The sequence below is a fragment of the Schistocerca americana genome, chromosome 7, assembly GCF_021461395.2.
Source record: "Schistocerca americana isolate TAMUIC-IGC-003095 chromosome 7, iqSchAmer2.1, whole genome shotgun sequence".
Taxonomy (NCBI): domain Eukaryota; kingdom Metazoa; phylum Arthropoda; class Insecta; order Orthoptera; family Acrididae; genus Schistocerca; species Schistocerca americana.
In genome coordinates, this window is record NC_060125.1 from 444,009,731 (window position 1) to 444,035,875 (window position 26,145).

At 44.8% G+C, this 26,145-nt stretch overlaps 1 protein-coding gene across 1 annotated transcript in view; it reads left to right on the top strand.

The window, feature by feature from the left end:
• The window catches only part of LOC124622396 (endochitinase-like), a 101,440-nt gene that overhangs the window by 20,481 nt on the left and 54,814 nt on the right, over nt 1-26,145 (top strand). Inside the window, exon 2 of the mRNA XM_047148085.1 lies at nt 14,237-14,378. Within this exon, the coding sequence (XP_047004041.1) occupies nt 14,237-14,378 (142 nt within the window). The remainder of the gene's footprint in view (nt 1-14,236; nt 14,379-26,145) is intronic.

The following is a 26,145-nucleotide window of genomic DNA, read 5'->3' on the forward strand; positions in this document are numbered from 1 at the left end:
ATGCCTTCAGGATCGCGTGACGTTCTGCGGAAAAAGCAGTGTATTCCTGGGGAAGGCGAATCCTGATGACACGTTCGGGGAACACGACTGAGCAGCCAAGAAAATCCCCCTGTTGGGATCCATCAGTGTAGACTACTGTAAAATCATGATGCCTGTCTTAAATGTTAAAAAACAAGGATTTGAAAGTAAAATCTTTTGTACTGTCTTTCTTAAAATTTGCCAAATCCAAAATCAGTGTGGGCCTCTGGAGGAGCCAAGGTGGATATCTGCTCCAACCTCGACGTGAAACATTAAAACCGGCCACACCCATCTCTAAAATGCAATCCTTTGCACGAATCCCATAGGGCCTTGCTGCTCGTTGCCGGTTGAGAAAAAGCCTTTCCAGTGGAGGCCGAGCAACAGTGTGGTATGCAGGTGTGTATGGTTTGGATAATGTTTCATAGGCCTGGCGCACCGTTAGTAGACGCCGCCGGAGGTGAAGTGGCGGTTCACCTGCCTCTGGACAGAGGCTCGGTATGGGGCTCGTTCTGAACGCCCCAGTGGACAACCGAATCCCCTCATGGTGCACCACATCCAACAGCTTCAAATAAGATAATCTGCAAGACCCATACACCGTGCATCCATAATCAAACCGGGACCGCACGAAGGCTCTGTAAAACCGGAGTAGACAAGTCCTGTCTGCTCCCCATGTGTGGTGACTAAGACATTTTAAAATAGACAGCGCCTTAAAAGACCGTCTTTTCAGTTCCTTAATGTGTGGCAGCCACGTAAGCTTAGAATCAAAAGTGAGGCCCAGAAACTTCACCGTGTCTTTAAAATTCAGAACGGTATCCCTGATCCTCAACTCAGGCAAGTCAAAAATGGAACGAGAACGGTTAAAAAGAACACACACCGACTTATCAGTTGAAAACGTAAAGCCACTCTTCTGTGCCCATTCATCCAAATGTCGCAGAGTGAGTTGCAACTGACGAGTCGTCGTTGCAAGGCTTGAAGAAGAGCAAAATACAGAGAAATCGTCCACAAACAAGGAACACTGCACAGGACTTTTCACAACAGACGTAATACTATTAATAGCAATAGCAAAGACCGTCACACTTAAAACACTACCTTGAGGGACACCGTTCTCTTGTTCAAAGCGACTAGACAGTACGTCTCCGACTCGGTACCGAAAATAACGTGGCGACAGGAAGGACCGAACAAAATTGGCAATACATCAACGAAAACCCCATTCGTGGAGCTGCCTGATGATAAGATGGCTCCAAGTAGTGTCGTATGCCTTTTCAGTGTCAAAAAATATTCCCAACAGGTGATGCTGGCGCAGGAGAGCCTGTTGTATAGCCGCCTCCGGGAGGGCCAGATTATCAAAGGTGGAGCGATACCTCCTGAACCCAAACTGAAAGCGACTAAGGAGCTGTCTGGATTCTAACATCCAGACAAGGCGGTGGTTGACCATCCGCTCCAAGGTCTTTCCCACGCAGCTAGTGAGGGCAACACTACGGTAACTACCCGGGCACGTGCGGTCTTTCCCAAGTTTTAAAAGAGGAATTAAAATTGCTTCACGCCACGAGTCGGGGAAGTGACTGGACATCCAAACAAGATTAAAAAGTCGGAGGGGGATTTCTTTATTTCTCCCTGTGAGGTGCCGCAACATGCTATAGTGGAGTCTATCCTCACCAGGGGATATATCATGAGCCCCACACAATGCAGAATCCAGTTCCCACATGGAAAATGGGCAGTTGCACTCTTCTGTATTGGGTGAGCGGAAGTCAAAACTGCTCCTCTCAGCAGCCACTCTGTGGGGCTGGAAGGCTGGATTCAGACTGGCGGTTGCAGTAATAGCTGCAAAATGAGCCGCCATAGACTGGGCAATATCTTTTGGGGTCGTTTGGAGAGTACCATTCCACATTATAGCAGCCATAGGGCACCTCCCACCTCTCCCAGAAATCCTCCTTATGGTCTCCCATACAATGGAACTTCGTGTAGAACGATTAATGGTGTTCAGGAACTGCTGCCACGACCTCTTCTTGCTCTCTCGTATAATCCGACGACACTTTGCCCTCGCCACCCGAAAGGCTGCAAGGTTCTCTACAGTTGGCCGGCATTTGAACCTACGCAGAGCTGCCCGCCTAGCCCTGACTGCAGAGCGGCATTCGTCGCTCCACCAAGGGACAGGCTGCCGCTTCGGTTGTCCCATGGACTGTGGGATGGACGCTTCACTGGAGCGGTGGATCACTTCAGTAATATGATTCACCCATTCCTGGACACTGACCCGATGTTCAAACTGGGCTAGTTGACTGTACAGTGCCCAGTTGGCTCTACCGAGCACCCATCGAGGTGGTTTCCTTTCCGGTTCCGCTGCATGTGGCAGGTGAATCTAGATGGGGAAGTGATCGCTGCTGTGTAAGTCATCAACCACTTCCCATGCAGCCGTGTGGGCGATGGCTGGAGAGCAAAGCGATAGATCAATGGCAGAGAACGACCCAGTTGCAATGCAAAAATGCGTGCTTTGATCTGTATTTAGCAAATAGACACTGGAAGACAGAAGAAGCCTCTCGATTGCTCTACCCCTGGGGCAAGTACTCACAGAGCCCCAAAGCGTATTGTTTGCATTAAAATCACCACAGAGGATGAAGGGGTGGTGGAGCTGTGTAAGAAGATCACTGAGAGCCTTTTCGTCGAGCACATCATGTGGGGGGAGGTAAAGCGAACATACTGTTAGCATATGATGCACATGTACTAATATTTCAACTGCCTATAAATTCGTCGTGAGGGAGAGAGGCGAGGAGTGGTAGTCGGTGTTGACGAAGATACCTACTCCTCCTCGAGCTCGCTGTCCACTCAGGTCGTCTTTTTGTGGAGGACATAACCACGTAGCTCAAGGGTGTATGTTTCACTGAAATTTGTCTCTTGCAGACATACACACATAGGTCTATCCTGAATCAATAGACGTAGTTCCTCCACATGTGTCCTGAACCCTTGCAGGTTCCATTGTAATATGGGAGCCATCACGGTAGTTGTATTTTCTGCCTCTCTTTCCGCCGAGGTGGGGAGACTGCAGCGGGTGGAGGCTCAGTCTTGGGGCGAGATGATTGCCCCATATTCTCAGACTCCATCAGCTCTGGGGAAGAGACTGATGAAGCGTCTAGTGGGACCACATTAACATGATCCGAGGGCTTACCAGCCGGTTGAATCTGTTGGTGCTGCTTGACGTGTGCTTTCCTTTGTTTAGGGGGCTTTGCTGGAACTGGAGCTGGGGTGTTTACGATCATGCTGGGCTTTGGAACAGCCTCAGCAATCGGAGATGCCTGGGGCTCTTCAGTGTTAGCTACTGTACCTTTCTCTGCTGTTCGAGACGGGGCTACAGGCTCTGGTACACTTGCTGCCTTGCAAGTGCACTGACATGTGCAGGTGTTCGTGCCAACACTAACAACCTCCGGCTGTGTAGATGCATCGACTTTTGGAGACGGCTTCTGAACAATGGAAGCAAAAGACGTAACGAATGTGGGCGGCTGCATGGCCTTAAAGATCTTTTTGGCTTCACTGTAGGGGATACGCTTAGTTGTTTTTATTTCTTGTATTTTACGTTCCTCTAGGAAGATTCTACAGTCCCTACTCCAAACAGGGTGGCTTTCAGAACAGTTTATACATCTGACAGGCGACGAACAGTCAATTCCGTCATGGGCAACCTTACTACAGTTGCCACACATCGCTTCTCCTTTACACTCTAGAGTTGTATGCCCAAAACGCTGGCACTTAAAACAGCGCATTGGGTTTGGGACATACGACAGTACGTTTAGGCGAAGAAATCCTGCCTTGACGTGTTCTGGGAGTTTGGGGGTATTGAAAGTAAGAATGAAGGAGTCAGATTTCACCAGGTTCCCATCCACCCTTTTCATGATGTTCTGAACGTCAACAATTCCCTCCTGAGCCCACTCACTCTTTAATTCTTCTACAGAAATGTCAACGAGATCCCTACGGGTAATAACACCCTTACTGGAGTTCAGGGTGCTGTGAAGCTCTGTATCGATTGTGTATTCCCCCAAGCTTTTAGCTGTTTGAAGGTTAACTGCTTGCTGAGAAGTTGATGTTTCAACAAGCAGTGTCCCATTCCGTAAATGCTTCACTGATTTTAAAGTTCCAGCTATTCCTTCTAGACCCTTTTGGATATAGAATGGCGAAACCTTTTCAAAGGAACCCTCTTTCCTTTTTATTATTAAAAACACATTCTGGTTGTCAGTACGTGCTCTGTTACTCTGAACTGCTGTACGTTTGCTGACACCTAAGTCAGGAGGACTGGCTAACCTAGCCCTCTTGTTGGATTGGGCGGTAGTGCCTACCAGCGGTTCACCCATCCCACTAGCCAGCGAAAAATTAGGAGGAAAAGAGGAAGAATTTGTGGTATGCATGGTCGTCCCACGAGCAGCTAGGGAAACTTATGTCCATCCAGACAGAGCCCCGCATGCCTGGATGAGCCTTGTACAACTGAGGTGCGGCAGGTTCCCCAGAGGTTGCCCGCTAGCGTCTGTTCCACCTCAACAGCCATGCATCTTATCGGCACTCAGCACACCTTAAGATTGAAGGTTTTTTTATAGAGGTATGTACCGTCCTCGCGGGACCCCGGGTTCGCCAAGTCCGTACCCAGCAAACGAATGTTGAGCCCCCTGAGGGAGCAATCGAACAGTATACGCTATCACTGTTCTGATGAGCTTCAGCGACGCCATTGCTGTATTGTTACGAAATGGTTGCCGGAACCAAAGGATTTTTCGGGTTGTACTGAAACAAACTATGGGGCCAACGTAGGAGCTTCCTCCGTGGTTTGTAAATTTGGGCCGGGCGGGATTAGCCGAGCGGTCTGAGGCGCTGCAGTCATGGACTGTGCGGCTGGTCCTGGCGGAGGTTCGAGTCCTCCCTCGGGCATGGATGTGTGTGTTTGTCCTTAGGATAATTTAGGTTAAGTAGTGTGTAACCTTAGGGACTGATGACCTTAGCAGTTAAGTCCCATAAGATTTCACACACGTTTGATTCTTTTTTTTTTTTTTTTTTTTTTTTTTTTTTTTTTTTTTTTTTTTGTGTAAATTTGGTTCAACACGGGCGACTACTTAAAAAGAACAACATTCTTACGAAATCCGTAAAGTGCTTGTGCGAAGTTCATCTGTCCAGGAATGACAACGTAACTTAGAAATAGGCTACTCTAACTGTTTATGGCTGCGTGTTACTGAACGACTGTCGAATCTAACCAGATTGTGTTTCGTTAGGTAGATCTCTTCATGATTAAAAACTGCTATAAGCCTCTTAATATATTTTTGTAATGATCTTAGTATGTGGAAGAACGTCTTCAGAAAAATTTCCTTGAGCATTTGCCCCTTCCTACACAAAATTTTGGCCCCAGAGACAATTTATAACGCAGTCTGATGACATTTCATTATCACTTTTCAAGAGTGGAGAATGCTTACATTGGGCAAAGAAAAGGAAAGAGGGGCATAAATGAATAATCGAGTGAATTTTAAGGTCATAGTTACTTCTAGAAACTTCATAGTGTGATGCCATGAGGCAGATCAAATGTGATGAGCATGCGAGCCTTATATCTGTCTATCCTGAAATGTGGGGTAAATATGTGTAATAGTCAGGTCAAACATTTGATAAGCAGCAAGCTGTCTCGGAGTCTCCAAAGCACCACTTACCATCTAAGCTGTAAAGCTGCTAATAGCAGTTTCCTGAAAAGCTTCTGCTGGCTGCAGTTTTGCTTCACATTGACCGACTTTCCTGCTGAAGACAAAATTCAGAGTCAAGATCATTCTTGAATTTAGTGCATATTGGAAAATGGCAGATATGCGGCCGCATTTTGGACATGAATTTCGTAAGTGACGGAGGACTGAAAATAAATGGTACAGGCTTCAGTTAAGTTTCTAATTACTGTGACTCAATTTGCATCGTGAAAGTTAACACTTGTCCTGTAGTGGACCATATGGCATTCAAGACCACCATATACAGGGTGTATCTCAAAGAAATGTAGAAAATGAGAAGGCTGGGAGAGTGGGTCATAACAAGCATATTTCACATAGCAGACCATTTCCGCGTCCCTAAGCGCACGGCGTTAGGCTTTGTACGAGGGTCACTCCAAAAGAAATGCACACTATTTTTGTAAAAATACAGTTTTCATTCTGCATGTGTGAAAGCTTTACAGTGTGTAGATACATCCTTCCCGCTTGTGTTCAAACTTAGTTCAACCAGTTCCCATGAGTGGCGCCGTCACAGCATGTCTTCCAAATGGCTGCTACACTTGACGTTCGTTAGAAGCAACGTGCTGTCATAGAAATCCTGTTCTGTGAAAACGAGACAGTGGGAAACATCCACAAAATCAAATGGCTCTGAGCACTATGGGACTCAACTGCTGTGGTCATAAGTCCCCTAGAACTTAGAACTACTTAAACCTAACTAACCTAAGGACATCACATACATCCACGCCCGAAGCAGGATTCGAACCTGCGACCTTAACGGTCGTGAGGTTCCAGACTGTAGTGCCTGTAACCGCTCGGCCACTCCGGCCGGCGAAACATCCACAAGAGGCTGAAAAAGGTGTGTGGAGATGCTGCTGTAGATCGCAGTACAGTTAGTCGGTGGGCAAGCAGATTACATGTTGAAAGCGGGCACGGCAATATTGAGGATTGTCCTCGCAGCGGCAGGCCTCGTACTACACACACTCCCGACCATGTGAAGAGAGTTAACGAATTGGTGACTGCTGACAGACGCATCACAGTGAACGAACTGTCACGCTACGCTGGGATAGGGGAAGGAAGCGTTTGCAGAATACTGAAAGTGTTGGCGTTAGAAAAGGTTTGTGCCAGGTGGGTTTCCAGGATGCTGACAGTGGCTCACAATGAAACAAGAAAAACGGTATGCAGCGAACTTTTGGAACAGTAAGAGAATGGTGGATTGAATTTCTTGGAAGAACTGTGACAGGTGATGGAACATGGCTCCATCATTTTTCACCAGAGACGAAGAGGCAATCAATGGAGTGGCATCATACAAATGTACCCAAGAAAAAAATTCAAAACCACACCTTCTGCTGGAAAGTTATGGCTGCGGTGTTTTTCGATTCCGAAGGACTCTTTCTTGTGGACATCATGCCAAGTGGAACCGCCATAAATTCTGATGCATATGCGACGACACTGAAGAAAATTCAAGCTCGACTGAGTCGTGTTCGACCACATCGGCAAAAGCAGGATGTTTTGCTGTTGCACGACAATGCACGGCCACATTTCAGTCAAAAAACCATCGAAGTGATCACAAGACTCGGATGTACAACACTGAAACACCCGCCTTACAGTCCTGACCTGGATCCATGTGACTATCATCTCTTTGGGAAACTGAAAGACTCTCTTCGTGGAACAAGGTTTGAAGATGATGACTCCCTGGTGCACGCTGCCAAACAGTGTCTCCAACCGGTTGGTCTAGAATTTTACTGTGCGGGCATACAGGCGCTGGTTCCAAGATGGCGTAAGGCAGTTGAGAGGGATGGAAATTATGTGGAGAAATGAAAATATTGTTCCTAAAGGATGTATCTACATACTGTAAAACTTTCAAACATGTAGAATAAATGATGGATTTTTTAAAAAATGGTGTACATTTCTTTTGGAGTGACCCTCGTATAACAGTGTCGCTCGCCGCCAAGAGGGTAGGCAGAGGGTGCGCACGCAACATACCATTTGAACAGTCATGGTGACAGGTCTGTAGGGCTACGTTTTCAATGTATTGGCGGCATCAAAGTAAATGAGAAGTCAGGGTGAAGCTTTATAACCTTTATTTGAAAACAGTTACAAAAAATGCTCGAAGTTAAGCTCTTCTGCTCGAATGCAAACGTACAGCGATGCTGTAATGACGGTTGGACCCTTTGAAACACTCCTGGCAAAATGGAAATTGCACCAGAGACTGCCACAATACGCGCTATCAGCTCTTCACCAGTCTCAACAGGTGTTTCATAGACGACAGATTTCAGATAGCCCCAGAAGGAAAAAAAAAAATATATCAGTGGGCGTCAAGCTGGGGGAACGTGCAGGGCATGTAACCGGCCCAACACACCCTAACCAGTTCTCACCAAAGGTTTCATCAAAATGTACTCGCAGTGCGTGTGCGAAGTGCGCAGGTGCACCATCGCTTTGGGGCCACATTCGCTGTGGCACGTTGAGTGGAACGTGCTCCAACGACTCTGGCAGAATGTCTCGTAAAAAGATTAAGTATCCGTTTGCGTTCGGTCACAGGGAGAACATGTATGGACCAACCAGATTGTCGCCCACCAAGAAGACCCAAATGATGACGGTGAAGCGATCTTGCTGACTACGGACAAAGGCGGGGTGCGGGTTTTCCCGTGCCCACACGTGTTGGTTGTGGCTGTTGAGCACACCCTCTCGTGTAGAGGATGCCTCATTCGTAAAAAAGTCTGGTTGAATGACACACCTTTGGGAATGAAATGAAATGAGTGTATGGAATTGTTGGCCGGGAGGCCCCATTCGGTGGAGTTCGGCCGCCGTATTGCAAGTCCCTTTTTAGTTGACGCCACTTCGGCGACTTCCGAGTCAATGATGATGATGGGCACACAACACCCAGTCCCCTGCCGGGAATCGAACCCGGGTCCCCTGCGTGGTAGGCGGAAACGCTACCACTACGTTACGGAGGTGGACACCTTTGCAAAAACCAGTGGCAACTCAATTTGACGTGTAAAATTTTCTGGGTTAAGGGTGTGAACCTTCTGAAGGCGTTAATGGTGAAAATCATCTTCACGGTACATACGTCAAATTGTGGAACCTGTCTCTCCTAAGGACCTGTGCATGGCGGCAAATGTGTGTGGATCTGGCACTCGACGATTCGGAAACCGCCGTACGTACAAACGTTGGGCACCGTGAGTATTTCCATTCTCCACCCCGTAAGCACAGTGCATGTCTGCCCTTTCCTCCCATGAAGAGCGCTCCATTTCCTGTCCGCTTCACACAGTAACAAACACAAGAGTGCTCCAGTTTGATGACAAATTGACGCATGGCGAACCAGCCTCCTCAGTGTATACAGGTGCTGCCCTCCATGCAACCCCTATCAAACAGGCACTTGCGCGGCCAAAAGCAACGCGTTCACGTCCCAGTAAGAGGCCGAAAACCTGTAGTGTTGTCCCGACTGGAATATCCGCAACTATGTCGACTACAGCGTTTACAAATGAGGGTCATAAAACTTCAACCCAACGTCTCTTTTACCTTGAGTCACAAATACATTGAAATCGTTGGCCTGCAGTCCTGCTACCGTGACGGCTTGGATGGCATGTTGTGTGCCTACTGTCTTGGCGATGCGCTACGCTGTCAATGTCGCCTAGCGCCGTACTCTAAGGGATGCGGACATAGGTTGCTAGGTGAAATATACTTGTTGTGATCCACTCTACCAGCCCTCTAATGTTCTTCATTCGTTTCAGATACACCCTGTGTAAAAGAACTGAACATCGAAAAATTCTAGATACAACAAAAATTCTAAACACATCTAAATTAACGGGAATGTGATGTAGTCAATATAGCAACTCTACAGATACGCGAGTGAAAAGTCGATCCTGCATCATGTGCATCGACGGTTATCTAGCTCTCTAAGTGACGGAAGTTAAATCTGAATACAAGTAAACACGCCCTTAAAACCCAGAAAAAAACTACAGACAAATATTATACTAACATAAGTAGCAAAATGCATGTCACAACCTCACCATATTTCTTGTAGTTATTTGCTTGACAAGGGCCTTCACAAAGGAGGCTAGAAGGTAGTTATCACACCAGTCACCCACAAGAAACCGTGGAAGCAATGGGCAATAACAGCATCAGAACCAGAGTAGCGTACCGAAAGCCGAATGGAAACAGAGCAGAATCACTATGTCCTTTGTTCAACGAGGCCCACAAACAAGCTACCCAACCCACATCACTCTATGACTGGTTCATACTTACTGCCTCCAAGGTATATCCTAGCAGACATACCTTTGCTGGACCAGTGAAAGTCTATAATAGTTTAAGTAATCGATCACCTGGTACAGCAATATAAGGAAAGAGCTTACAATTTTAAACATGGCTGTGAGCCAGCAACTGTACAAGAATATGATTTGTATAATGCATCCAACTGGTTGCAACAAGTTTTTACTTTAACCTGGTTTTGACACCATCTGTGGGTGTCTTCGTCAGTAACTCCAAAACAGTTACATGTAGCAACAGGTGAACAGATTTACAGGCAAAATGCTACTCATGGTAAAGATGACACGTTGAGTTGCAGACAGGCACAACAAAAAGACTGTTACACATTTAGCTTTCGGCCAAATCCTTCTTCAGAGCTGCACACTCCCACCCCACAGCGCTCTTCTCGCCTCCCACCTGTACTCTGCTGTCCCTTCCCCTTCCCCGCCATCCCTTCCCTTTCCCCTTCCCTGCCCCCTCCAGGTTGTTGCTTTGTTCAACATGACAGCTGCAGTCTGGTCCGAGCTGCTGGAGATGGTGTTCATTTGTGCATAAGGTGTGCTCAGTTGTCTGAATAAATTACGTGTGTGTTCTTTTCTGAAGGCGGCTTTTGCCGGAAGCTAAGTGTGTATCAGTCTTTTCGTTGTGCCTTTGTGCAGCTCGGTGTGCCATCTTTACAATGAGTAGCAATCTATCTTTTTCCTTATATTGTTGATGCTTCAGCATGTACTTTCCATTTTTAATGAGAAAGTTGGAATTTCAAAGAACAGCTTTGAAAATATAGTCCAAGTTTTTTTCTATTTGTAAAACATATACTCGTTCAGACTGCAACGCCATCCATTTCCTGTAAAGTTTCTAAGTGCTATTTCTCAGTCGTGTCTTCTAAGCAATTGATATATATGCTGAACTCATGCATCATTTGCTCAAGATATGTGGGGCATTTCATATCGACTTACAGTTTATTTTTTGTCATCATTCTCGGTTCGCCATTTAACTCGTCATTACAGTTGTAAGTATGTAGTACTTCGGTCTAACCTTAGCTGACAGGACAATCACTAGAAGTACAGCACATTTGTCCACTTCCTGGCACTGGATAAGTGTGATCATCGAAGACGTGCTTTCAATGTAAGGAGGGTGAAACGCTGCTGATATTCACAGGCGATTGGTGAAAGTTTGTGGTGCTTGCGAACTGTCACATAAATGTGTTCTTGCAACAGGACAATGATCAGCTTCATACGAGTCGGAAAATCATGAATACCACGGAATGTGTGCTGACTACGTGGGTGCTCCCACGTACATAATCTTGTGTTTGCGCCGCACCCACAAAATTTTTAGTTGGTAAAAACGAAAAAATAAATATTTCTCACCTGCTCTTATCAAAAAGTAACAAACTATTAAAACACTGAGATGTAAGTTGAAATAACTGACCACTAAAACGTATCTTTTTGTTTCAAATCTGTTTATGCAAAGGTAACCAAGCAACACTCTCCACACTACTTGCCTTTCTTTGGCCAGGGCAAAGGCATACCGTGAACGGAGTACCTTCTTTTCAGCATGCTTTTATGTCTCCTTACAAGTGAAACGCTACAAATACCCACTCCATTTGTCAACAATTGTTTTAAAGTGTCTGCTTGCCAATATTGAGCTACAATAAAGAATAATTGGACGTAAAATGCAGCCGATTGTTACATAGGGGAGAGTGGGGGAAATACACGCACCTAAGGAAAAATCGATGTGAACCATTCGTTACGTCATTAAAACCTACGAAAATAAGTACATACCATACAATGGACATTTCTCCACATATTCCTATCGTCTGTAAATAGTTATAAACAGTACCTTAATTTTGAACACTAAAATAAAAAAAAGTGCAAATGCGTGGTATTCCCCACCCATGAGGGTAATGACACGCAAAAGTACTGGGTAATAACACGTGAAAAAAACAAACCATAAAAATGTACAATACTTGCTATTTTTATTTATTAGTTACTACAAATAGTAAACAGTACGTTTAAGAACGAAATAATGTAATTCTACAAACATCTCTTATAATTTTCGTTTTTTACTTTTTTTTTTTTTTTTTTTAAGTGAAAAGAGTTCATTTTCTCATACCGTACAGCAAAGATCGCACTTGGAACCTTTTGGAGTGTTCCAGCCACTACATTCTTCATGACTCCATCTGCTATAATAAATACATCGGTACCATAGTTCTCCATCCTTCCCAAACTCTCTACAAACTAAACAGACATCTTCTGAAATCGCCACGTTTTTATCCCTTTCCCAAGACGTGGATCCACCTATTTGTTTAACACCTTTAGGAGCCAAAATTCTCTCGGGCTTTTGTACAGTATTTATGCCCGTTTCATCGACGTTGAACACTCACCCCTCTTTAGATTTATGTTTATCAAAGACATGTTCTAAGTTTTTAAAATATGCATTAACCTCTTCTTCATTAAATGCCTGTATTCTCTTAATGCTAGTTACTTCAGGTTTTCTCATGCTAATACTTCGGTTTCTTTTTAAAAATAGAGCTAGCCAATCCTTTCCAGCTAACCTAGATGACTAATCAAAATTGTTTGCAGTGTTGTTAGCCTCTGCACACTCAAATGCAATCTTTCGCAGCTGTATGCATGTAATGCCATTGTAATAACATGATCCCTTATCTCATTTTCCTGTTCTGTCGAAAATGTTGGGTTTCGTCCAAGTTTTGGACCCTCGGTATTTTTAACGTTCGTTCTCGGTCGCAGAGTAGCTTCATCAATCCCAAAAGCTCTTGATACTTCTTATTTTTCTTCCAGATTTGATGGCATCAAGAGCCTTACAAAGTTCCTCTTGCGTCCATTTTGCTTTCTGGGTTTTTCTTTTATAATATCTACCCATCTGAAATTTTAAAAAGAACTTGTTAGTTTTGAAAATATAACCTGCAAGGGGGAATACCACGCACTTCAACAGCTGTGTGGCTTTACCCCACTGTAAGTTCGATGACTAACCTAAGCATAACTCGGCACCTAATTCAAATAGCGGGACAAATCTACAATTAAATTAAAGGTTTTATCTAGGGTTAGTAGTTGATACGCAAGAATTACATTAAAGCAACATATAGTAGCACTTACCTTGCAAAATGCAGCTGACCAAAACTACATGAGACATGCCGAAAATAAACAATACTTCACTGCTCCAACAATGCCACTGGAAAATGACTTGCATAAGCCGCGTAGTAGTTGTTACTCCTGCCGGCAGGGTGTAGCACCAACTGGGAACAGCTTGCGCCATTCAAACTGCGTAAATCAGCATGCGTGGGATTACCCACATGCGTGTAATTCCCCCACCTTCCCCTACCACCCCAATGGTTATTTTTTAAACATAACAGAGGTGTGGTTTAAGATTTGAGTGAAATTGTTTTCATGTAATCTGGATTGTTATCGTTTTGTTTGTTGAGACAATGGCTTTGAAGAACACGGCAGCTCCGCTGTTGATACGGACCTATTTTGGAAAGTTGGCGCCATTGTGCCATAGCTGCAATGGGGTTCCAGTTACTGCCACACCCACCATATTTTCCTGATTTGGTCCCTGACGGGAGTGTTCTCCTGTCGAAGTATCGGTGGTTGTCGAAGATGTCACCTGGCTGCATTCCCACAAATTGTTTGAACGTAACTGGATGTTACTGCAGTTTTAATTCAGTGGAATTAGGTAAGTGCATCATCAATGAAGTCAGTAATATGTAGTACATCAGCTATTGTCTTATTACACTCCCCTGCAGCACACTATTACTTCAGCATCTTAAGATGATAATTTTATTTGTTGTGACTGTCAGAAAATTATCGAGTCTTTTGAGAACTTGGTTGTATGCCCAACAGGTACATATTTTTTATGGAAGAAGTCGATGTGGTACTCAGTCAAACATTCACCGAAAGTCTAGAAACATCGAATCAACGTGGCTTCGCCAGTCCATTGTATTGGGTAAATCATATGGAAGAGTGTGATTTGAATTGCGCATTAATGTTTTCGAAACTCAAACTGATTTCCGCAGAGTAGTTTTTGGCCTAGGTAGATAACACTGTTCTAGGATGCAGTTACAAATAGAAGCATGTGTTGGAGAGCGATTGCTTTAGGAATTGCTGGTGACATACAAAGCGTCAGTTTGAATACTGCCCGTGCTTTCAGCGTATTTAGTTTGATGGTGGCAGCTATGATTGCAGCCGAAGACGACACACTATACTATATCGCGGCGCCTGTGTTTAGCAGCACATAAAAGCGGCGATTGTTTACAGGTCGGCCTCCTTTTGGTGGTGGCCCTAGCACTGGCTGCCGCCAGTGACGAAGACACGACGCCGCTAGACTCCTCCACTGGGTCACCAACCAACTCTGTCGACGAGGAATCTTCTAGCAGCGAAAATGCTGCTGTGCTCTCAGGTAAACCGCCCAACAAACTGATCAGCGAGCTTCTCAAGAACAAGCAAAATAAATTAAAAATAAAAAACTACCTCTTATGGTAATCAAACCTTATAACTTGATTCACAGCATATACATTCATTACTGTCCTTTGTTGTTCCTTGTGCTGGCATACGCTGGCGCCAGCACACCATGCGGTATTGGGGTTACGAGACAATCGATAGAGGCTAATGACAAGACCCGCTGGAAACACGCCGCCAACGCTCTCTCAGCCGCCAGATAGCCACTGCGGACCGGAGGGCCAGTTCGTTCTAGTTAGTCAAGCATTTAGTTCGAGTTTAGCCAGCTAGTTCGAGCCCGTTACGCCAGTTAGTTCGAGTCTGTACGCCATGGAGTTCCAGCATATCACTGACACAGAGCCACAGACTTAGCCTCTAGCACAGAGGCAGGCAGCACATCGCAACCTTATAGTCGATATAGCGGACTTCTACTTTAACAGAATTGAGGTTACGTGCACTATACATAGAAGAGCTTCTGCCACAGCACATGGAAACTAAAGTTAAGCTGTTTTTTATTAATAAAGAACCCATTTATTAATTGTGTGCAGTTTGTGTTATAGAGCGAGGATAGCGGCCACCAACCAACATCCTCTCCTTGCTTCCCAGAGACAACGAGACGACATAAAATCGGCTAAAGAGAATACGACCTTCCTAATACGTCTTTTTTTTCAAAAAGCAATGCATAGCACAAATATTATAATAGGACGAAAATAACCTCTACAAAGACTTCAAGGGCTTAACAAAATACAGAAAGAAGTGAGACAGATAGCTATACATGTCTTCAACAGCCTGATTAAAGTAACTATTAACAAGATGGCTTGATCAGGCTACAGTGTTAGTGGTCGTCGAAGGTAGGCACCAAGACAGGTTTGGGTCTAGCTACATTAATGTAAGAGGGTTTTTAGGATCACGCCCTCCTTACACTCCCATCTCTCCCCCACTATGACGTCACGCTTCCACCAAAATCCAAGATGGATATAGCGCATTTGTCTCAGAACCCAAAACTTTCTGGATTCGAGGTCTGTCATCTTTAAAATTTCTTAAATATCATCTGTTTTCCACGAATTTCATGTGGTGATAGTGTCTTGAGGGTAGTGGTGGGAGCAGCCCCCAAGACCACTATAAGGATAGGCCATCAGTGAAACAACTGCAGAGTTTTCATTAAACAATTGGAGCATTGGCAGACCAATTTAAACAGCTGCAGCGTCCGCCACTTTATGTAAACAATTAGCGACAGTGCGCGTTTTTCACGATTGGTAAAGAATTTAGAGAGCGGTATTATGTTACTTTATTACCGAAACAGCTGTGCAGAGCGAGCAGCTCCTAAACAATAATTATTTCAATACGCACACTGACGGGTGACCGATTAAGATGGCGGGCCAGGATTTCCCATCACATATAGGCCCTAACATTGCGAAAATTCTGGAATTCAAATAATGCCAGTTTTGCACGTTTTCCGCTAGCAGATCCACCCTTGCACCACCCCACAAACAATTGCCTGATAGTGTCCTTGGTCTGTAGGATGGAGACGCAGCAGTCGTTCCTTGGGACCTAAAGGCTATTCTTGTGGAGACACACAGAGATCGCCTCGATGGCGCGTGAAAGAGAAAATTAGTGACAGTCTTTGGTTTTGCCTCTTGTTTGAATATAGAACGCCTGTTTTGTACATAATTTGTTGCAGCAGAGAGCGACAACTAATGCTTAAGAAATTACTAGAAAGCTAAGTACAAAGAATGTAAAGTATTTTAAGACACAAAGCAATTACAGACATTGACAGCGAGTAGGCATTGATTGAAATCAAGAAGGAACGTTGAAAATCTGTACTGGCCCAAAATTCGAGCGTGGGCCTCCTGCTTACTAGACAGATACTCTGACCACTAAACCACACAGACACAGTCGTCATTACAACTGCATGGACTACCCCAGCACGCCTACCCTCACACTCAAATTCTCAAGTTCTCCACACACTACTAAAGTAGTGCCCCTTGCCCTTTATCCTCGTTACTCGCGGCATTTTCTCGATTCCTGTAAGAGTTCGATCCTGGTGTACATCTACACTAAACAGATCATTGGCCGTCTCACCTTGGTTATATATACAAGTAGCGTCTGTTCTTTCAGACATGTCCGAAAGAATTGACACGACATATACAGGGTAAATCACCTAAAATTTGCGTCGCAAATACTGCGGAAATGAGAAGTGCTCTTTATGTGCGGCTTTCACAGAATGGGTTGGTAGCCAGGAGCTCGTGTTTTTAGCCAATAAACAGATTGTAATAATACCCAGAAAATGTATTTTTAATAGAAATTGCCTATTGAAATTAAGAAACTAAAAATGGGGTAAATCAGAATGTCAGTAATATTTGTTGCAGGATCCTACTGCGAGTCGTTTACGAGATATCGTATTTTGAGAAGTTTCCACACCGACACTTTTTCAATACCTGTGGTAGCATACACTAAAGAATAACACAAGTACATCCACTAGTTATGTGGATTCTGACCTGTAACGAGAAAATTGAGCATCACAGGTTGTCTTCTAAATGACCGCTGGCGGCGGCAACACACACTTCCAGTCTGGTTTGGAACGACTGCTCCACACGTGCTAGTATTTCAGCGCAGACTGCAGTAATACATCGTACATAACATCGGATGTAGTTGGTGTGTCCTTGTAGACACTATCTTTCTATGTACTTTCCCCACAGAGAAATGTCCACAGGCATCAAAACTGAGGAACGGGCTAGCCAACGTACAGGTCCTCTGCGACCAGTCCAACGATTTGGAACGCTGTAGTACTTCGTGCACTATGGGCTGGACAGTCATCATGTTGGTACCATAGGTTCTTCCTGGTCTTCTAGCGTCCTTGAAGATGGTCTGTTAAGAGGGTGTGATATTTGTGCATCCGGAGTATCCCGTCTTAATATCCATGTACAGAAGGTGACACGATTCACATAATCCTTTCATGCAGCTCTTGATGGAGAGAGATGTGATAGGAATCGAACCTATGCCGATGGAGAATGCATAGGACACTTGCCCGACTCACGCCACTTCCTCGTGCGATTTCACAGGAGCTAACGAGCGCATCAATTGTAACAGCAGCAAGATATTAATTTCCCCCTCTTGCGTCTTCACCTGTTTCTTTCTGTGACGTTGTCTAGGTGTTACTCTACCACTTTCACATAACTGGTTGAAGCGATTGATGGATAATTGCCGGGATGGTTGACATACACTGGGACATATTGGTGCAAGAAGAAAATGAATGCTTCCTACATTCTCCCATACACCATGAGCACGTTGGTAAATCCCATCGCTCACAGACGACCTATTCCTTGGACTGTCACACACAGGCCAGCAAGTCGCAATACACTCAGGGAACACTCAAGCACACTGTAAGAAAACATAACATCATCGTATCTAACAAGTAAGCAGGGTGAATGGGAACTTTTCAAAATACAGTATCTCGTATACGACTCGCACTGGAATCCTGCAACAAACACCACTAACATCCTAATTTACCTTACTTATAGTTCGTTAATGTCAATACGCATCATTCAATTTAAAAAAGCGTGTGTTTGAACAAATAATACACTTTCTAAGTATTATTATAACCTGTTTATTGGCTAATAATACGAGTCCCTGACTACCAACCCATTCTGTGAAAATCGCGCATCAATAACACTTTCCTTTTCCGCAATATTTTCAAAAATGGTTCAAATGGCTCTGAGCACTATGGAACTTAGCATCTAAGGTCATCAGTCACCTAGAACTTAGAACTACTTAAACCTAACTAACCTAAGGACATCACACTCATCCATGCCCGAGGCAGGATTCCAACCTGCGACCGTAGCGGTCGATCGGTTCCAGACTGAAGCGCCTAGAACCGCTCGGCCACAACGGCCGGCGCAATATTTTCAGTGAAAGTTGTAGATGATTCACCCTGTATACGTAGTGTCTGTTCTTTCAGAGATGTCTGAAGTCTTCAGTGAGAAGCCTCGTTTTTTAATGCATATTACGATTCTACGGCAAAACCTAGATACGTTTTGTCTGAAGCATTTTCATCGTTTCACCGCAGATTACGCTGTAATCGGAGGAATAGAAATTGGTACACAATAGTAATTTACGCCATGCTACTCAATAGCACTTGAATATCCGATGGCACGTGGGATCCAACCTCCATGCTGCAAGGGTAGGACAGGCCACTACTTCATAATCTCTAATGGGAAACTCCATTCGCAACGTTGTATTTCTCCTACATATAGAACAGGGGACTACGCGACACACCACCGTGGTCGTGTAACGAACTATGATGTACACTCCTGGAAATGGAAAAAAGAACACATTGACACCGGTGTGTCAGACCCACCATACTTGCTCCGGACACTGCGAGAGGGCTGTACAAGCAATGATCACACGCACGGCACAGCGGACACACCAGGAACCGCGGTGTTGGCCGTCGAATGGCGCTAGCTGCGCAGCATTTGTGCACCGCCGCCGTCAGTGTCAGCCAGTTTGCCGTGGCATACGGAGCTCCATCGCAGTCTTTAACACTGGTAGCATGCCGCGACAGCGTGGACGTGAACCGTATGTGCAGTTGACGGACTTTGAGCGAGGGCGTATAGTGGGCATGCGGGAGGCCGGGTGGACGTACCGCCGAATTGCTCAACACGTGGGGCGTGAGGTCTCCACAGTACATCGATGTTGTCGCCAGTGGTCGGCGGAAGGTGCACGTGCCCGTCGACCTGGGACCGGACCGCAGCGACGCGCGGATGCACGCCAAGACCGTAGGATCCTACGCAGTGCCGTAGGGGACCGCACCGCCACTTCCCAGCAAATTAGGGACACTATTGCTCCTGGGATATCGGCGAGGACCATTCGCAACCGTCTCCATGAAGCTGGGCTACGGTCCCGCACACCGTTAGGCTGTCTTCCGCTCACGCCCCAACATCGTGCAGCCCGCCTCCAGTGGTGTCGCGACAGGCGTGAATGGAGGGACGAATGGAGACGTGTCGTCTTCAGCGATGAGAGTCGCTTCTGCCTTGGTGCCAATGATGGTCGTATGCGTGTTTGGCGCCGTGCAGGTGAGCGCCACAATCAGGACTGCATACGACCGAGGCACACAGGGCCAACAGCCGGCATCATGGTGTGGGGAGCGATCTCCTACACTGGCCGTACACCACTGGTGATCGTCGAGGGGACACTGAATAGTGCACGGTACATCCAAACCGTCATCGAACCCATCGTTCTACCATTCCTAGACCGGCAAGGGAACTTGCTGTTCCAACAGGACAATGCACGTCCGCATGTATCCCGTGCCACCCAACGTGCTCTGGAAGGTGTAAGTCAACTACCCTGGCCAGCAAGATATCCGGATCTGTCCCCCATTGAGCATGTTTGGGACTGGATGAAGCGTCGTCTCACGCGGTCTGCACGTCCAGCACGAACGCTGGTCCAACTGAGGCGCCAGGTGGAAATGGCATGGCAAGCCGTTCCACAGGACTACATCCAGCATCTCTACGATCGTCTCCATGGGAGAATAGCAGCCTGCATTGCTGCGAAAGGTGGATATACACTGTACTAGTGCCGACATTGTGCATGCTCTGTTGCCTGTGTCTATGTGCCTGTGGTTCTGTCAGTGTGATCATGTGATGTATCTGACCCCAGGAATGTGTCAATAAAGTTTCTCCTTCCTGGGACAATGAATTCACGGTGTTCTTATTTCAATTTCCAGGAGTGTATAATGACAGGCAGTACAATGCGCCGGAGCTTACGTATCGTGCAGACGCAGTACAGATAGCGCTCTGAACATTACAGTATTGTGCAGTGTTTATTACCTGTACACCTACCTGTCATTTGGAGAACAGACGTGGAAGTGGACGATGGATGTTGCAACCACAGAAGAAAAAAATTATAACAATCCCGATTTACGGAGAATATGGGAGCAACGTTAAGGCCATGAAATATATTAGAAGTTATGGAATACTGGCCTGTCCTAACCTCGCAGCGTGGAAGTGGGGTCCAACGTGCCATTGGATATTCAAGGGCCATTGAGTAGCATGTGATAAATTACGGTTGTGTAGCCATGTCTATTCCTCCAGTCAACAGCGCCATCTGCGACGAAGTGAAGAAAATGCTTCAGACAAAACGTATGTAGATTTTGCCGTAGAATTATAATCTGCAATAAAAAACGGGGTTCCTATTGAAGATTTCAAAGTTGCTTCCTGCCTCTCACCCGCGCATGGTGAGAGGGGGAGTGGGGTGGAGTTTCGAGTGTAATATCATTGGATGTCCCCCCTCCGAGACATACAAATCTGAATTATAACTTTCTTGGTCCGATGCGTAGTTTTCGAGATATTTCAATGTCTTCAGTTAAAATCAACACCCTATTCTCAAAAAGTACTTGACAGATTTAACTGAAAATTATTGGCCGATTTACTTCAAATTGCTACAGTCGCATAAAACAACGAAGAAAATTAATGAAAAATTAAATTTCTAACAAATGAATTATTAGATCGTGGTAACCTCTCCGTAATTGCTATCGGGAGAATAAATTACAGCGGCAATTACCGTCTTGGAGGCAGTACCATCAGACGTCACTATATCGCGAGACAAGCGAAAGCTCGAGGATTTGACAGAAACATGATTGCAAACTCTTACTTACTGATTAGTTGCCATTGTTACATATGCAGCGGAAAACGCTGGCTTTGAAGAACCTACTGCCGAACGTAATAGAGGCCACATGGGTATGCCGCAAATGAAGACGTATTCAGCACTCGCATTCTGTTGGTACCCAGAGATTTAATTATGTACTTCGATTAAAGCGACTGCAGTTTCACATGCGGCTTGCATTCCCTGTGATTATCAACAACACACAGGGCCAGTCACTTTGTGTGTCAGATATTGAACATCTCTGGCAGCGTCGGCCACTGCAGCTAGTTCTAGTTAACATTCCCTGGAATATAGAGGCTAAAGATCTCTCTAGTACTATTAAAATATTCACAGTAACGAAAGTAAAAATTAAATTATTGAGACTTTCACTTGTTGCTCCTTCATATTTTCCATTGTGATTAAGTTGACCTCCGGGTCTCTTCTTATATTTTAGAAGAACTTCCTTACTCAATATAGCCAGAAAAAAAGAACGAGTAAGGGTTGATGTTCCGTTGACGAAGAGGTTGTTGCAAACGGAGCCCAAGTTCAGACAGTGGGAATGTGGGGAAGGGGATCGGCCTTCTGCTTTTCAAAGAAACAACCCACGCGTTTGGTAAATCACAGAAGACATAAATCTGAATTGCCGGACGGGGATTTGAACCTCCGTCCTCCCGGATGCTAGTCCACCGCCCTACCACACTGAAGTGACAAAGCCGGCTGGGGTGGCCAAGTGGTTGAAGGCGCTACAGTCTGGATCCGCGCGACCGCTGCGGTCGCGGGTTCGAATCCTGCCTCGGGCATGGATGTGTATGATGTCCTTAGGTTAGTTAGGTTTAAGTAGTTCTAAGTTATAGGGGACTGATGACCTTACAAGGGAACCTCCCCATCGCACCCCACTCAGATTTAGTTATAAGTTGGCAGAGTGGATAGGCCTTGAAAAACTGAACACAGATCAATCGAGAAAACAGGAAAAAGTTGTGTGGAACTATGAAAAAAATTAGCAAAATATACGAACTGAGTAGTTCACGTGTCATATGCAACTTCAATGCAAGTATTTAGTGAGGAGCGCCGTGGTCCTGTGGTTAGCGTGAGCAGCTGTGGAGTGAAAGGACCTTGGTTCAAATCTTCCCTCGACTAAAAATTTTAATTTTTTGTTTTCAGACAATTATTATCTGTCCGTCTGTCCGTCCGATGCGATCACTTTTTTGGGAGTGATAATCACATCCATAGGAAAACCTAAATCGGGCAAGGTAGAAGAATCTTTTTAGCCATTCGCCAAGTGTACAAGTTAGGTGGGTCGACAACATATTACTGTCATGTGACGCACATGCCGTCAACAGTATCGTATAGAATATATCAGACGTGTTTTCCTGTGAAGGAATCGGTTGACCAATGACCTTGCGATGAAATGTTTTCTGTTCCCATTGGAGAGGCACGTCCTTTCGTCTACTAATCGCACGGTTTTGCGGTGCGGTCGCAAAACACAGATACTAAACTTATTACAGTGAACAGAGACGTCAATGAACGAACGGACAGATCATAACTTTGCCAAAATAAAGAAAGTAAATTATTTGCTCGGGGAAGGGCTTGCACCATGGACCACTCACTCCGCAGCTGCTCACGCTAACCACAGGACCACGGCGCGCGTGCCTGCACAATACCCTAGAAGTTGTATATGTTGCACGTGGACTACTCAGTTCGTATATTTTGCTAATTTTTTTCATAGTTCCACACAACTTCTTCCTGTTTTCTCGCTTGATCTGTGTTAAGTTTTTCAAGGCCTTTCCACTGTTCCAACTTATAGCTAAATCTGAGGGGGGTGCGATGGGGAGGTTCCCTTGTTAGAAGTTAAGTCCCATAGTGCTCAGAGCCATTTGAACCATTTTTGAAGTGACAAAAGTGATTGGATAGCGATATGCACGTATACAAATGGCGGTAGTATCACGTACGTGTACGTGATGTAAAACGGTAGTGCAGTGGAGGAGCTCACATTTGTACTGCTACGTCGATTTGCTGCATTACACCAGGCAAAAGGAGACCCGAAACGATATTGGTGGTTACCCCAAGACTTGTGTCACCTCAGTGTATTGCGCCACTTATCTCAGTACAGTCTATGGACCTACCATTCGTTTGGCCGCAGATTTCGGCAACCTCCATTTAATTTACACTACAGCCCTAATTAGAAGTAAACAGAGCAGTGTCATCATCAAAACGAAGGCTGGGCGCGGACGCTCTACTGATACATATTCCTTCTTCGTTTTCCCAATGTAAGGATTGAATATTTGTGCATGTCCGTGTCCTACGTGCTTTCCAAAAGGAGAAAGTTTTTTTTTTTTTTTTTTTTACTTCCAAATTTTATCCCAGTACAGTTCTTAAAGTTCTGTGCGCTAGTGCACCCATTGAATGTGAAATCCACTGATGGCTTCACTCGCTTTTAAGAATGGAAGAAAAAATCACACTAGGACAGATGCGGGACGTCAAGCCACGATGGAAGATTTGTATGCGTGCCTTCTCAACAAATGCCTTCGTTTTGTCTGCTCTGTGAGTAAAATTGTAGCCTGTGGAACACGTTACCACGTTGCTCTACATTTGGCTTCGTCCTCTGTTCTTTCCAAAAAGCTTGAGGTGATGATGATGATGATGTTTGGTTTGTGGGGCGCTCAACTGTTCGGTTATCAGCACCCGTACAAATTCCCAACCTTTTCGCAGTCCAATCTCGTCACTTTCATGAATGATGATGAAATGATGAGCACAACACAAACACCCAGTCATCTCGAGGCACGAGAAATCTTAAACAAAGAACGCTCTAAGCACTCAAGTTTACGGTTACTTACCTATCTACTCTAATTGTGATTGTGGCTATGCGTTCGTTTGCAGTCAGAAAGGTCTACACAATACTTGTTTCAAAATTCCATGCTCCCTTTCATCCCTGGCGTAGTATCACGGGAAAATCCTAATGCTTCCTCTTTGTCTAATATTCCGATAGTTGCGGTACAATGTTAAAAATTAACATACGAACCTCCTTTTCAGAATTCCAACTGTGTCTGCCATTCCTGGGTAATGATTTCTTTCTTTTTTATTCGACGACTGTAAACATTCCTGAGAAGTCTCTCAGGAAAGTTAAAAATGACATTCAATACAATCTCACGACTAAAGTTTTTCTTGATAATTGTAGCCTACTTCACCGATTAGAAGAAATATTTCGTATTCTCGTTGCCCAAACGCATTTGTTTTCTCTTCTTTCTTTACGTATCGCTTTTTATTTGAGTCTCACACAACAGAACTATTTATTTATCTTATGAAGACAGGAGAAAATATTAGGCAACTATTTACTATAAATATATACGTTTCTATACTGAAATACGCAATATCAGTTTCTCCAGGCAGAAACTTTTTCAGACGGATTGTGAAGATCTTCCCTCGTCCCTTCGAATGCTCTGAGGAAACATTCAATGTTATATGATGTAAGGTTTTGTGCACTTCGGGGCAGTCACATTGAGGGAAGGACTTCCATCCGCATTGGTGCAGGAACGCTCCACATTTGCCCCGGCCAGTTCTGAACCTATTTAGCATGCACAAGTGCCGCTGGGGCCAATGAAAACTTTCTGGTCGCTTCCAGGGAGTTTTAAGTAGTTGGAGATGCACCTAGAAAGTTTGCTCCTGCTATTGATCGTTCTAGGCATCTAACATACCGAACTGACTGCTTTGCAGCCTGATTGCTATGTGTCACAACGATTTTCTAGATCTCAATCGCTGCGGTTCTGTTAATCAAAATTTTGAGTGAGTTTATAATTCTGGTTGATTTTTATTCTTGTACGCAGCTCAGCAATGACTGTGATCTTCCTATGGATGCTGGTAGAATATTGTCACGTGGAAAAAGGTGTGAGTAGTCGAATGACGAACACTAACTTCACTTAACGAAGATTTATTCAGCACTTGCACATGCAAGAGCGCGGAACGAACTGCCTCTGGCCAGAACACATACGGTATATATACAGCTACAGAACATTCCAGTACAATGAGTCTTTAGATTTGTGGATACTTCTAGAATGTACTCGAATCGAGTATAGTAATTAAAATTTCACATTTTAGGTGAGGTTTGAACTCACAACGCTCCATGCGATAGCCTAGCATCATAAACACTACACATAAACTGAAAATAAAAAATTAAACTTTTCACTGGATGGAAGACTTGAACCAAGGATCAGGTAGTGGGGTGGCGGAGGCAAGGTGGGCAGGGGTCGCAACCCGAGGCCTGGCCACGACGTCTCCTCCCTCCCATTCTGGGGATGTAGTACAAGGGATGCAGTTGGTGTATTATTGTGAATTTTTTTTTTTGCTATTTTATTTTATTCATTTATTTTTAATTTTTTTTAATTATTTTTTTTAACAGTAAGGAACTGAAAAGTAGTAAGTGCACTCGTTGCATCGAGTTGGGGACGCACATAACTAAAAACATGCTAACAGTTGTAGAAAAAGGCATAAAGAAAGAGAACAAAGCGCGGGGCTAAGGAAACCTTGAAACAAAACTGAAGGGTGGAATCCATACCACCATTAACCAGTGCTACATCTTGCACCGGATGGGAAACAAAAACTGCGAAGACCTTTTCGCACCGGGGACAAAAAGAGGAAATAAGGGCAAACACTGCTACAGAGTGTGAGGGTTCACAACGAAACTCTCCATCTGCTGGATCATCCAGGTATGACTTCTCGTAATGACCAAGGTAGATCCCACGTTGTACCGTGTAGTGTTCTATCATCGTCCTGTAATTTTAGCTTCTCGTACCCGTGATGTTCCAGCTACGTGGAGGGTCGTGGAACGCACTCCACAAATAATTGGAAAAATATTGTCGATACTTTGGGTTACGGAGGATCTTGCAATGTCATTCCTGCAAATAGTTCCAAAAGTCTAAAGTATCCTTAGTGCCGTCTTGAAACAAATAATGCACTGCATGTCCACGAAGCCACGTCATTGCATTAGTTTTAGTGTGTGGGTAATACGTCTCATCCGGGAAGAAGATAGTCTTGGGGTCGATACGATTCGGCGTTACTCGAAGGAAGTATGCAGACATTTGCCTCACTAAGTGCCA